The sequence below is a fragment of the Seriola aureovittata genome, chromosome 7, assembly GCF_021018895.1.
Source record: "Seriola aureovittata isolate HTS-2021-v1 ecotype China chromosome 7, ASM2101889v1, whole genome shotgun sequence".
In the NCBI taxonomy this organism is placed as follows: Eukaryota; Metazoa; Chordata; class Actinopteri; order Carangiformes; family Carangidae; genus Seriola; species Seriola aureovittata.
The window spans coordinates 23,759,974-23,774,935 of NC_079370.1; the positions used below are offsets into that span (position 1 = coordinate 23,759,974).

General features: G+C 41.6%; 1 protein-coding gene across 49 annotated transcripts in view; it reads left to right on the forward strand.

Moving 5' to 3' along the window:
* rims2a (regulating synaptic membrane exocytosis 2a) overlaps positions 1–14,962 on the forward strand; it is a 143,956-nt gene that overhangs the window by 85,618 nt on the left and 43,376 nt on the right. For 13 of the 49 annotated variants that reach the window (XM_056380020.1, XM_056380024.1, XM_056380022.1 and 10 more), the window contains 10 exons: positions 258–304; positions 606–718; positions 1,834–1,881; positions 4,130–4,260; positions 4,731–4,923; positions 5,255–5,408; positions 7,961–8,029; positions 10,488–10,626; positions 11,068–11,169; positions 13,569–13,685. In XM_056380020.1, the coding sequence (XP_056235995.1) occupies positions 258–304; positions 606–718; positions 1,834–1,881; positions 4,130–4,260; positions 4,731–4,923; positions 5,255–5,408; positions 7,961–8,029; positions 10,488–10,626; positions 11,068–11,169; positions 13,569–13,685 (1,113 nt within the window). Of the gene's footprint in view, positions 1–257; positions 305–605; positions 719–1,833; positions 1,882–4,129; positions 4,261–4,730; positions 4,924–5,254; positions 5,409–7,960; positions 8,030–10,487; positions 10,627–11,067; positions 11,170–12,629; positions 12,696–13,568; positions 13,686–14,962 lie in introns of all 49 variants that reach the window. The other 36 variants (XM_056380040.1, XM_056380029.1, XM_056380030.1 and 33 more) reach the window with 14 other exon arrangements.

The following is a 14,962-nucleotide window of genomic DNA, read 5'->3' on the forward strand; positions in this document are numbered from 1 at the left end:
GCGCTCTCTCCTTCCAATTGTTTTCGAATGGGGAAATTGTGGGGGGAAAACAGCAGCACCTTTTCTTTGTCAGCTCCTATATCTGACCTGCTTTGCACTGCTGAGGGAGATGCTGGGTAAATGAAGACTAATGCAGTGCTTACGGTCATTACAGCACAGTGCGTTCAGCATTAGCTCAGATTGATCTTCTCCAACCCCTCCTCCTCTTCTGCCTCGCACACTCACACTCTCTCTGTTTTTTAATTTTTTTTTAACAGAGATATTCCAAGGATACCAGACAGCACACATGCACAACTGGAATCAAGTGAGTCTTGTCAAGATCATTAGCCGATGTTATTATCCCATTTTATCCCATTAATCAGCCTAGAAACATCAAGTGAAGGAAATGTCTGAGAGAGTTGCTTCTGTCACTCTGCCTCTCTGTATTTCTGTCTTCTCACGGCATGGTCTCCTGTCCTCTTCCTGTCTGTCTTCTTGCGTCTCTCTATCTTTGTTACTCCCAACCCTTCCTCTCTCGTTTTATCTCTCCCCACGTTACTAAAACTAAAAACTAAAAACCAACACCACTGCTTAGTAATCTCACCGTGTCGCCTGTGCCCCGTCAGGTTCGAGTTCTTTTGAGTCTCAGAAGATGGATCGCCCGTCTATCTCCGTCACATCCCCCATGAGTCCCAGTATGCTGAGGGACGCCCCCCAGTACCTGTCAGGACAGCTTTCAGTAAGTGACCTGAGCATGACGTAAAGACTTCATGTGAGATCCTCTGGAGGGGCGGCATTGTTTGATTGATTCGTCCTGTGTTGAAGTCATATGAATAAGATTAGTGAGGTTAGTGAGTAAAATATTCACATTGTTGATTCATTATGTGACTCAAAATATGACTAAAGTCCTAGTTGAAACCACTGTTAGAGCTACCAGGCACAGCTCCTCTCACTCTGCCTGTTCAGCTGGCTCTTTACCAACCTAGCACAGGATTGTAGATCAGGTTACCATGTGTGTTGTCCATTATCTAGTATAAAATCCCTCTTGGGGTAAATGGGTAAAAGGCTGCATTAAAGCAAGAGATAAATCCACACTCAACTTTAGGATCCACATGGGAAATAGCTTTAGCATCTGGGAACACCTCGAGGACATGTTTTTCTAACATCGATATTTATGAGACATGGCTGGGTTTGACTAACATTGGGATTAAATGTAAATATTCACCATTTGTCCCATAGAGTCATCGACTGCATCCTGTCAGCCAATCAGAATAAGCTCTGCAACCTTACCTATTATACCTGTTCTGTTCTGTATTTCCATGAGAGGGCCGACCTTGAAATCCCCGACAAAAACAGCTAATCACTGAAACAGTGAACAGTTCATTGAATAAACCTTGTAAGAGATGCAGTGCCTGATGAATAATTCTACACAGACTCAACTGTCAGTATATTTTTGGAGCAGTCTTTAAATTGTGCGAAAGGATAACAACTGGGGTTAACGTCACTGTGACGCAAGCTCTGAAGCAGACAAGAAAAGGTCCAGAGAAGAAAGAGGGAGATAATTGTGAGCCATTGATAATTTGCTCAAAGGGCCTGTGCAGAACAGAGCAGAGAAGCTCAGGGACAAGTAATCTTTGATTAAGTAGAAAGACGCAGAGAAGCACAGATATAAATGAAAGGTGAGAAAGAACACACTCACTGACCTGAATCTCCCATCTGAAACTCCAAACTTCTGTTGTTGTGTTTATAGTGTATTGTGAGTTTTTGTTGTTTTGTGGGGTTTTGGTTTTATTGCATTTTCTTTTCTTTTCTTTCTTTTTCTTTATTTTTTGCTGTTTAATTTTGCTTATCCAGAGCCAAAGCCTTAGTAGAAGAACAACGCCTTTTGCCCCTAGGGTCCAGGTAATGGGCCCTGTCTGCAGGGCACACTCTCTATTTGGTCTTTGCTCATTGACTGTTGACTGGCCTTTTTTCTGTTTCCCATACTTTGGAAAATGCATTCCCTGAGAAATGGCAGTTTCAAGTTTCCCTCTCAGTGCAGTGCATTGTCATTTTCCTCTATTTTATTTCTTGGTATCACTGTTATGATGACAGTTTTTATTACTCATTTTAACCCATTCACATCATTATTCTTAAGTAGTGCATGTTCAACTAATCCGAACACAGTTGAAGAGACACTCTCCCATTGCCTGATTTCTTCTTCTATGGTCTAGTGATTGACCCCATCTTCTGTAGTACTTCTTTGGGATCTCCACCACGGCAATGCTGGAGGGTGTCTCCATGATTTTTTCTAGGACAAAGGACTTGGGTTGTTTTCTGCTTCAGTGTGACATGAACCCAGGCCTTAATAATTCCAACCCTACATACATCTACAGGCGGATTCCTCCATGTGCGAGTTGAAGTGATGCCAATTAGCAGATCATGGTTAATGGGTCTGGAGTTTGATGTTGCAGTGAAAAGATACCAAGTTCACCGTCCTTGTTTTGGAAACCAAATTGCATTTAACCTTCCAGATGAGAGTTAAAGAATAAACAAATTGTACCTCCCAAATAACAAACTTCAAACCGGGCACAGCTGTGAGGATTTCCTTCGCTGTGAGGGTCTCTTTTAATCTGTCATCGTAAATATCAGGCTGTCTTTGCTGTGGTTTTTTGTTTTATGACACGCGATAGAATCACTTTGTGTGACTGTCTATTCTTGATTCGGTTAGCCTAAAGGTTAATACTCCTCCTCGGAGCTTTGGATATTTATCTTGCTGACACTGTTGTGTTGTTTTACTCAAGAGTACCCTCAACAAACTTTGTATGAATCTGATGTGAGAATATTGTTACTACACATAGTGGAGGCTGCAGATTTCTGAAAAGATAAGCAGCGTGTGTTTCTTAAATTTCAAAGTGTCTAAACACATGATGCGGAGTTAGAATTGAGGTAAATATTTTTTATATCTTTGTGCGTGTGTGTGTTTGTAAGTTTTGTACTCTTGGAGAAGTGCGTATGTCTCAGTTAATTATTCAGCTGGTCACGTTGTAAAGTCACTTAGATGTTGTATATTTGAGCAGTTTTTTGGACAATGTGTATTATCACACATTATGTAATCATTCAGTTTCCAAGGTGAATGTGGAGACAGTATATTGCTATTTTGCAGTATCTGGTATTTTGGTGGGCTACGAGTTTAGAGATTATTTGGTACAATTTGTTTTCCAATAAGCGCCCTGCTGTCTGTTTTTCCCGATACCAGATCTTGAATGCCCCCTCTTGCGTTGCTGCATGTATAGCCAGTAGTTTTAAACAGTGCAGACCCCTCCCATAATCATATTTTAAAGAAGTATGGACAAGAGCTTAGAAGTTTTATTTCTCATTTCATCTCCTCCCTTTAAGGCTTCAGTTGGACTTTTTCTTCTTCTAAGTGTCTTCTGTTGGAGTCCATACTTCCCTTTTAGTGTGAACTGTCTTCGATTCCTCCTGCAACAGCATGATTGATTTCTCCACATCAATGCCCATTGAATATCTGGAAGAACATTATTAGATACATCATCATCACTGACACACAGTATCGTTTCAACAGAGCACATGCTGTTAATTTCAGAGCATGTTGCCTTTAGCATTTTAATTCAGTTATAATGACATTCAGGCCAGTTTATTCATCATAAACACATTTTAAAACAAACACACCAAAAAAACATGATGAATACAGATCATATAATAAATATGGCACCATGCACACAAATGAAAAACACATCTTTTCACTAAAGGAGGGTCTCTAATGTAGATATTAAAGTATCACTCATATTTTAATATCTTATTTTGACATTTTTAACATCATACCATGTTGACGATGACACAGTAAGTCCATGTTTCAATGAACACTTTGAGAAATTTCCCCACCAAGCATGTGACCTGACATCATTTTAGCAGGTAGACAACTTGCTCCTTGTCTCTGAAGGGTAAATACAGGAGAAGACCCAATGCTGTAGTCAAACACTGTCACTGGAAATGAGATAGGCCTTAATAAAAGACATAAACGCATATGTAATTACTTAATTTCTAACTTAATGACGTTGTCTTCTCCTGCATTATTCCCTGTGTGAGTTGTTACTCGTGTTAGCCCTGAGCTGTCTCTCAGCAGGCCGTCTCTGCTCTGCCCCTGCAGGTCAAACTGTGGTACGACAAAGTGGGCCATCAACTAATCGTCACCATCTTGGGCGCCAAAGACCTGCCACCCAGGGAAGATGGTCGGCCCAGGAACCCTTATGTCAAAATCTATTTCCTCCCTGATAGAAGGTAAGAGTAGGAAGAGCTACCATCTGCTGATCTGCTTATTTTACCCACCACAGTCACTTAATACCATTTCATTTTATTTCTTTCAGAAAGCAGTTGAACACTAGTCGACAGCACAGACTCATAATAATCTTAAGAAAGTAGATTTGGTATTAGTGTGGGTTTTTTGGGGGGCATTGATGTCAACGCAAGGTTCTGTGTTATTGTTTTTAGCCATTAGCATCAGGAAAGGAAATATAGATATCTGTGGATGTGTCCATTTACTTTGTTGGTTGTTCAGTGTAGTTTTACATCTTGTTAAGCAGTTCTTTCTTATGCACTGATGCAGGAAGTGGCCCTTTTCCGAAGGATAGTACAGTCGTCTTGCCATCTCATCCTCATCAGCATGCCACAGTGCTGTACTCTGTCCTGTGTTGTGCTATTGATCTGTTGTATTCGTGGCTCTTCTCTATCATGGTTGTAAATAAAAACAGTTTGAATTATTGTTCCTCCAGCGACAAAAGCAAGAGGAGAACAAAAACGGTAAAGAAATCCTTAGAGCCCAAATGGAACCAGACCTTTATGTATTCGCCGGTGCACCGGCGGGAGTTTCGGGAGCGCATGCTGGAGATCACATTATGGGACCAAGCCAGGGTGAGGGAGGAGGAGAGTGAATTCCTGGGAGAGGTAAGAGAACCAAACCCCACCCATCAGGGACACTCACTCACAGTTTCTCAGCTGAGCCTCTTGAATGGGGTCATTGGCCATGACAAGGTTTTTGGTGGTTTAGTCTTTGTCCAACGTCGACAGGGAACTTAGTTGTTTTCATTTTCTCTGTAAAACTCTTCTGATGAATAAACACACCACACAAGAGGGAAGGGTTTGTTTGGGACTGACGCTCATTGGAGGAGCTCTATTACATGAACTGTGGCACCATTGTATGTTGTGTGGTGCTGTAACTCCATCAGTGGACATGTTTGAGGTAAGAGACCTTACCGTGGCCTTTTCCCTCTGACAGATCCTGATTGAGCTGGAGACTGCTCTTCTGGATGACGAGCCACACTGGTACAAGCTACAAACACACGATGTATCCTCCATCCCGCTCCCACGTGCCTCCCCAAACACACAGCGCAGGCAGCTCCATGGAGAGAGTCCAACAAGGAGGCTGCAGAGTATGTAATGCCTCTGTCCCTGACACATGTCACACAACTCTAAATGTTACGCTGAAAAATACATAGAGCCAGGGCAGCTGATTTTCTTTTGTCTGGTGCAGGACAGATAAACAAAAATTTGCAACAATTGAGTAAAAAGTCAGTAACATCCATCTTGTCTGTGTCAATGAGATCTGAATATCTTTTTTAACTGCTCATCAGGAAATTGTTAGTTAGAAAGAGCTGACAGAGATATTGAGCTGTTTTGCGGTGTGTTACCACCGAGAATGACACTCAGAAAAACGCATACCTCCGCCAAGGACAAACAATCCTACACACGTCTGTCAGATCCAGACTATTATCTGGATGTGCACCTAATTGTACAAAGTCATAGATCTGAACCTCATGTATATATCTGCTTTTTTTGTACATCAACATTATTTCTTAAGAATTGACAAAAATGTTGAAAAATGCCTTATTTCACAATGTTAAGTGATAAAAAGAATTCCTGGATCCGCCCCTTTAACCATATTGGCACCAAAATTGAATGGGTTCTTCTCTGGCCCATATCGCATCCCACCATCATCCTTGATTTGATGCAAATCGGTCCGTTTTTTTACTTTTATTACAAAGAGACACGGGTGAAAACAGCCTCCTTGGTGGAGGTAACAACACATGTTTTTTCAGGTTGCTGATAACTCAGCCCTGGGATTTGCTCTTATTAACTGAAGTAAAACCACACTGTCATACTCACAAAGAAATGTGTGTTTAAAGACAGTACAGTATATTGCCAACATGCTAGGAACACTACCGTTACAAGACCTCTGTTGAATAGTGAAGTCAGAATAACCACTTTGTAATTGATGCACATTTTGTTTTTGTCATCTGTGTTACATCAACCCTACTGCTTCTGCTTTTACAGACAAAGGCTCATATTCTTACAACTCAGGTAAAGGACCCCTGCACTTGCAGGCAGCGCTGCTCTACGGAGCATCTGAGTGTTCTCCTGTCCTTTTGAAAGATGCATCCTTGTGCCCTGATTCTCCGCCCCTTTTTCCATGAAGGGTGCACGTTTCTGCTGCCTTACATGGATTTCAGTGTGGTGAGCTGGTGTCGAGTTTATACTACTTGTTTGGCAGCAGACACATGCACACTCGAGGGAAAGAGAGATCTGGGACACAGTGGTCTCTCCCTCTCTGTGTATTCACCTGTTAAATATCTCACAATCCCATCTCGCAACCCGCAACCATATCCTGAACAACTGCACTCGATCCTGATCCTCATCCTAAAGTGGTGTTATAAAAACTCAGGCTGTCTGCCAGTCCTGCCAGAAAATATCATTTGATTGTGACCACTTGCTTTTCCTCTGTTATGTTTTGTATACTGTTTATTATTTTGTCCATTATGAATATGTTCCCTTTTAGAATAGCATAAAAAACTGTTGGCAAACTTCTGCAGCCCATTTTGCTTTGCTTGTGTTTGTGTGTCGTGAATGTGAATATGTTATGAAATTGTCCTAGGAAATAGCAGATGACTCTGTTCCTGGTGTGATACTTTTTATTCCTTATTTATACTTGTTATTCTTAATCATGTGAAACAGTGATGGTATATTTAAAACAAAAACAGAATGCTGTGATTATCTTTGTGCATAATATATTATTTTCTAGTGTTATATTTCCTCTATGTAAAACCCAAAATAGCTCTTTTGGCCCCGCCCTCGCCGCTTTTCCATTCTGTGACCAGATACTGGTTAACATGCTTTAGATGACTGCACTGTAGTCACTGTACTGCTTCCGCTAGACACTTAAGACTTGCTCACTTCCCCACCAGGACGATTTTCTGGGTGTTTGTGTTAGTGTGAGGTGAAAGAGCTGACAGCTGTAAAAAGTTTCCAGCCAACTGAGATGAGAGGTTGGGAGCGGCACTGCCAGAGTGCAGCACTTGTCATTTCTGAAAAAGCACACGTGTCCAGTTGATTTAAGTTGACTGAACGGTGAAGGCGGGAGGGGGAGGGGTTGGAGGGGTGGGCTGCAGTGAGGGTGTCATACTTTAAAGAGAGGGGACGGGGAGAGGTGATAAGGCAACTGGGGAGGATGAAGAAAGAGCTGTAAAGCCATATCACTTCTCCCGCCCGCACCTTCACATGTAAATTGAGTGACTGAGTGTGTCATTTAAAAGTGTCACAGTTCAGATGAAGAGAGATGTGCTGTGTTTGTTGAAGTGGAGCAGCAAAATGCAGCATTATTTGTTACGGCTGACGCATATTTTCACATATATATATATATAATCTTGAACGCTCTCGCCCTGGAACGGTTTGTTGTATTTGTGGAGTGCAGTGACATATGTTAGAGACTGACACTATATGCAGTCACAGCATATGTGCAATCTTCAGTTTAACCAATGAAGATTAGAGTCTGACCAGGGAGGAATAATACAAACAATTGGTACTATGGAGTGTAAATGACTTCTTTCTGTTTCCCCATTTCCCCCCGTCTCCATCTGTCTCTTTCTCTCCTGTTCCTCCTTTTCCTCTCCTCCATGTTCCCATTGTTCTCTGTCTCTTCATCTCAAAGGATCCCAGAGGATTAGTGACAGTGAGATCTCAGACTACGATTGTGAAGACGGTGTTGGGGTAATAACAGGTAATGTACTATCCTCATGTTAACATGCAGTTTAAGTATTATTAATGCATGGGAATAAATTCATCTGCAAGACAAATCAATATAATGTGAAAAACAATGATGATTGAAAGGAAAAGCAACAGTTTCTAATGTTATTTAATCGGATTTTTCACCAGAACACATTATTATATATGTCATAGATTTTGTGTTTATTTCCTTTGCTGGTGAACTTAGTTAACCTCCTACACGTCAACAACCGTCAAAGGCTTGCTGGGCCTGAACAGCTTACAAATTCCATTATATATCATATTAGCAGGTTGAAATGCTGCAGCCCATCGGCAGCAGCAGCGCGGTGAGCGAGCAGTGAGCTTTTGTGTGCCTCTGCGCTGTTAGTTGCTGTTTTGCTGTACTCACCAAGGCTCCAGCAGCACGCCCACGCTGCACATCAGAGAGGAGAGGAGAGGCAGAGCTGTTACCAGCCAGAGAGCCTGAGAAAGACTGAAAAGTATTTGAAATTTGCCCACAAAAAATATCAACCTTGAAGAAAACAATGCTGCAGTAGATAAGTAAGGCAGAGAAAAATAAAAGCTTGCTTTAGTTTTTCATGCTAAATATAGTGTTAGCAAGCAGCGTGTATCTTGTTATCCCCTTTTCATAAATATGATCCCTGTTTTTTTCTTTCATTTGAAGACCACAAAAGATGTATCGACCTTGTTTGCAGTGAAGCTGCTGGGTAATTGCAGGATGGAGACAGGAACCTGCACTTTTGGTTTAGCATGTGATAACGTCACAAATATCTTTTAGCACATTCAGGCCACAGAGGAGAATAAAGATTAAAAAATAGAGCGGAAAAGAATAGATTCAGTTACTGACAGACAGAGAGGGGAAGAGCATGAGCCTGGGCTCGCCGATGATACCGTAGCTGAGGGAAATCCTCCTCCGGCCTCTTTAACATTCTCATCAGCCCCTCACTGCCTCACCATGCCAGTCCCCTTCACTTCATCCACAGTGAAGGGAATACCCCTATGCTCAGCTCTGGTCGCACCCTGCTCTTTACTTGGGCTCCACCACATCTCATTTATCCTGCAGCCTTTGCATTAAACTGCTGATGCCATTATTTTCAAATGGGGAAGAAAAAAATTTTTTTTCCGGGCATTTTCTTTTATGGTACAGTAACCACTTATTGTCTGGTACATACAGTACAGCAGTCACAGGTCATGCTTGTTCATGTCTTTCAAAGTATAATTGCTGTTATTTGAATTTATTTATGCAACTGATTTTCAGATGTGAAAACTCCAATTTTTAATATTTGCACAGTACATTTAATCTTGCTTTGACCCTCAGTGCTGTCCCCTCCTTCTGCACTGATGCAGCCCCACTCTTCTTATTAAATCCTATTAATTGTCAGCGAAGGTTCTCCATTTTATATGTGCTTAACAGGCAGGCTGTACTCATGCATGACGCAAAATGTCAAGAGGAAGAATAGATTTAATTTGGCTCTGCATGGAAGTTAATTGCTCGGCTAAAGGAGGCTCTGTATTAGAGCTGCTGTTTAGAAATGTTTTCCCTGTTCAACCTGAAAAGCATCATAATGAAGCAATATGTTGCAAAGAATTCATTTATTCTTGTTTTAGCTTTGGTTTATAAAAGAAAGAAAGGAACTGTATGAGATTGGTTGGACAATGTCAAAATTTTACTTGAAATCCGGATTGTTTTAACTTTGTGAAATGATTTTATAGATTTAATTGAGCTGCTCTGCAGAGCCACCGTACCTCCCATCAAAAAAAAAAAAGTATTAATATGTCAAACTTTCTTAAGTGAAGGTCAACATTTCTTTTTCATTACCTCCAATTTCTCCTACCTTTCCTTCTTTTCCAACTTTTGATTCAGAGTTTTCTTTAACTCATTTTAATGTGCTGTACACTCTATTGAATATCAATCAACTTTTATAGAGCTAAGCACTGACCTTAACCATGGCTTCTAGCCATGTCTGATTATTGGTTAATGAACTCTTTCAAATTCAATGGACTAATCAGTCTTGCAGAGAAAATTCATTATAATGTTTCTGATTTTTAAAGGCTATTTTCATGTTTAATGCACAGTGTTGACACAGCAGATGAATTGCACCTTTATCAAAACCTACTTCTCCATTTTGGAATATAGAGACTCAGCATAATGAAAATAGAGAATCTATCACCTGTACAGAATGACATTTAGCATAACTTTGAGAAAGTTTCTCCTGAGTTATTACAGGTTGTGATTAAACTGGATGTGCATCATTAGCAGTCATAGTTTGTCATTACCAAGGCTGTAGGTTTAGCTGTCACCCACTCAAAAACAATGGGAATCCATACTGAGGTGTTGTAAACTTAAATGTAACACTGTAGTACCTGTGGTGTCCGTCCGTAAATAAAGAACCATTTAAATAATCCCTTGTCCCTCCATTCCTCCCTTTCTTTACCCGTTCCTGTCTCCACAGACTACCGGCCAAACGGCAGGGACTTCCAGAGCTCCACGTTGTCTGTCCCTGAGCAGGTGATGTCATCTAACCACTGCTCTCGGTCAGCTGACATAAACAGGGCACGGTCACGCTCCCCCAGCGTTCCCCCACCCTCTAGGTAACTAATGCTCAGTACTCCACTGGGCTGACCCTTGACATCTGGGTATACACATTTGTTTTTTTTTTTGTTTTCTTTTTCTCTGTGTTTATTATATTTGTGTTCATGTGACGATGATGTATTTTACACCTTAGTTTCGTCTTAAAGAAGGATGTCTTAACATTCTTGCTTCCACAAATCCAATCCACAAAATTCTGACAGATTTAGTAGCCGAGCTGAAAGACATGCTATTTCAGGTTACTCTGAAAAAGATTTAATTTGAAATGAATCACTCGTTTGGTTGTAGCACCAAGTGCTGTATGTGCTGTGTAGCATTTTTCTCGCGGCCACTCTGAAAGCCTCCGTTAAACGTGAGGCCATGTGCCCCCCCCTGGCCAGTAGGGGGCAGTGTGTGGTGCATAAACTACATGAGGGGTGATCCAGTCCACTTCTGTCACACAGCAGAAGTCTGGACCCGGCCTTTGACCTCAGGCACTCTCAGTACAGCTCCTCCTCTAGAGTGGACCACCACAGTGTGTCCGAAGCTAACTACTCACCTGACAGGTACACACACACTCTCCAGCTTGCACTTGTGTACAGTGGGTGCATGCACGCGGACATGCATGAACATTTGCTGACAATCACAAGTGGGGTCTGATGAGTAGACATGCAGGGAGGTATTTCTGCACGCATCCACTTAACACAAGATGCCATTTGCCTTAAACTCTCAAGAAAGTGATTTTGTGTGTGAGTGCTTTCATCCCTCTGATGTTTCTGCAACATTCTCCAAACATGTTTAATCTGGGTCAGTGGCGTGGATTCCCTATAACTTGATGCATCCTATATCTTGCAACATAATGTCAACAAGTTGTGTTACATCAGAAAAGTTATGACGGTTAAAATCTAACATGAACACCAGATTTGGATAAGACTATGCCGCTTTTGAAAAGTAATCAACACATTTTTTTTAACAAGTTTTTTCCATCTCACATCGAGGAGGCTGAAATTATGCAGGACACATTTGGAGCCAATGCTGTAAATGCTGCGTACAGTATACAGTATTTGCATGTATTTATCTTTATGGAAGAGGTGGTCAAGGGGAAGTGGTCAGTTATCCCCCATCAGCATTTTCTTTCTGTGAGCGGTGGAAAATGTTGCTCCAAGAGTCCAATCATAGCCTTGGCACTGCCAGGCCACAGCTACTTCCCCCCAAGTCCAATTAACTTTATTTGATATTTCTGAGGCTTGGCCTAAATCAGTGTCAGACGCAGAAAATGCACTTATCTAAATTGTCTGGGACAGTGCTCACTTGAGTGTATTTCAGCTGCTTTAATTAACAGTGTCTGGTTATTTATTGAAAACAGTTGAAAATGACACAGGAAATGAGTCATGGAGAGTTTGGATTTGTCCCAGAAGACTTAAAATATATATATATATAAAAAAAAATCTCCTCTTTAATTTTTTTAAATAGTTTTGAGTGAGACTATTTAAAAAAAAAAAAAAAATGTTCCTACATTTTCCTACTTTTTGAAATGTTCTTGAAATTGTGTGTGTGAAAGAGCAAATCTTATGTAATGTGCATGGTGTTAAATTATTGTCCTTCACATCCAGAAGTAACACCAAGCAGGTTGAGGTGTTTGGACTGTGCTGTTCTGTTCTCTCCTCTGTGAATGCTGCTGGTGTGTTCAGTGTACCACTTTCATCTGTCTGTGTGGTAAAGCTGAGGAAGACATCTCCTCACCATTCGATTTCTCAGCCTCTCTTATCTTCGTTGCCTGTTTTTCCTCTTTGAAACCGTTACATCAACCTTTCCTATGAGCTCTCTCAGTCTCTTTACATCCTATTTCTTTGAGAAATCTCTCGTTCTCTCTCCCTCAGTTTCCTCACCCCTCCATCTGTCTGCGTATGATTCTGTCTATCTCCAATCCTCTCTCTCTCTCTCCTTTCCTCCTCCTCCTCTGCTTCTTCCTCGGCGCCATCTCAGATCCATCTCTGTCTTCTCTCCTCCCTCCATGTGGTTGCAGCCATTTCCTCACCCTACCTCGAACCAGACATACTCAGCCTATTGATGATCCTCAAAAGGACCCCAGGTAGACTCTTACCTGAGCTTGCATGAAGCCCCATCTCTGCAACTCCACCTTCCAACCCCACACACCCTCAACTGCAGCCCACAAACCCTCTGTTTTCTTCAGGAATTCTTTCATCTGGGTGTTGATCACATGGCACCGACACTATGGCACATTTTCTCTCACTGTAATCTATGTCAAGTGAATACCATGAGGTTCTTACATTGCATGAAGTGCTGTAAGACTATCCACAGTCAACTGTCATGCCACATGGTTTTATGATTACACTGTAGAGGCCACTTTGTGTCACTTGGCCATTGTCAATGCCATAAGTGTTGTGTTGTAGTGTTAAAGTATATATTTCTTCTGCAGAAGATTAAATATATACATAATGTGTGTTACTTTTCAGTAGTACACTGTATAGAGAAAGTGGGTGATTCTTTGGCCATACACTTCATCCATCCAGTATCAGCATTGCTTACTCTCTCTTTCCACCTCCTCATTATCATAAAAGCTTTTTTCTCTTTTCGCTCCAAACTTTTACCATGTGAACAAGTGAGATTCTAAGGAGAGCAAATCTGTCATTTGTCTTTTCATCTTAGCCACCAAAAGAGTGACTATGGCAATACTGACAATGGATAAGTGTTTCTATGGTTGTGAAGTTTTGTCCAGCAGAGGTGGTTTCTCTTACAAATATGTGGATACCCTCAGTGTATACTAGTGGATTTGTAGGATGATTTAATAAGTATGTATACAGACAGATTGCAGACAAAGTCATTCAAACGTGTATTCCAACCTCATTTGCAGGTTTGTGTTTTTTTATACATATTTATTTGTTACCTCCCCTTGTGATGAAAACAAACGTAATGCTGACCAGTTGTGATATTTTTTCGCCAGCCGCAACCATCGTGTGTACCCGATCTGCAGAGAGGAAGCAGTCAGGTTACTGCGTTCCACTAGGATGGCCCGCGCCTATTCTGAGGGCGCCTACTCCTCCGACTTTGACTACGAGAGGTATTGACATGCACTGCCGCTGTATCTGTGCATCCACCATCCTGTGGTCTCCTCAAGTTGTCCCTCGTCCATCTTTAATTTACCCGTGATCGTACATGTGATGACAGAAAATGATATCCTGTCTGATATCGGTTTTTGTTAAGGAGTCATCACAGCTCTGAAGTTGTGTAGACGTCCAGTAATGGTACACAACTGCTTCAGTACATTGAGGCCCAGAGCTATTTGTGTCGCTGATGTCAGCTGTATGTATACTGGTTGTCGAGTTAAGTGCTGGCCAGCACCTGACTGTTTCTTCGTTGATGTCTTTGTTTATGTACCCATGTACATTATACCAACAGCAATATGTCGATCAGTGGTGTGTGTGATCACTAGTATTGTCCTTCTTCACGTGCTACTGGTAGCAGCTTTCTGCTCACCCATACAGTGGCATCTCTGATGCATTGCTCTGGGCTGCACAGTGACTTTGTAAATTCTGTGTTTGCCCTTTGACTTCTTGGGTCAGACCAGAATGGGCTGCAGGGCTCCTCGTTCATCCCCAGCACCCACACCAGCCTCCTGGTGCAGCAATAATAAGAAAGAAGTCACATAGCCCCCTTCCAGAAAAACGCTGTGAATGACTCCACTTCTCCCTGTCTTCATTCTTCCACCTGCTGCCATCTGGCTTTCAGTCAGGAATAACGTCGTGACGTCTGTGCCATTTCTCTCCTCTCCAGGAGGAAAAAAGTGATGAGTCCTCAGAACTCAGCCTGAGAGCCCGACTGACTTTATTAAAGTGTCACAAAGTTTCCCTAAGGCCCAGCTTGGCTTGACTTCAGGCTCAGCTACAGCCTAGATAGCCATTGACAAGAGCTCTCCATTTTCTTTTTTCTCCCTCTCTTTTTGTCTAAACTGAGAGGAAAGGGAAAGCAGCTAGCATCTCAGTTTTATCCACAGAGGAGTAGAATAGATTTCACTCCTCTTTTCACACAGATAAAGTTTGTTTCTGTCTGTACCCAGGCAAAGTAAAAGCAATAGTCAGACCAAAAAAAAGGAACAAGGACAAGGAGACAGAAATAAGCAACAAAGAGAAAGACTTTGAGCCTTTCGGCAAATGTCTTAGTTTAGGTCATTTCTGCCCAGAACATGAGAAAATGCTTTTCATGATTCTGTTGTTTTAAGTGCCTCGTCCCAGAGTGCACCTTGAATGGGACAAAGCGTGTCACGTATAAGCATTAAAATAGAGAACAAATTTTTTGTAGTTTGAAACCAGCCTGAGTGCATCGAGGAGTCATATTTCA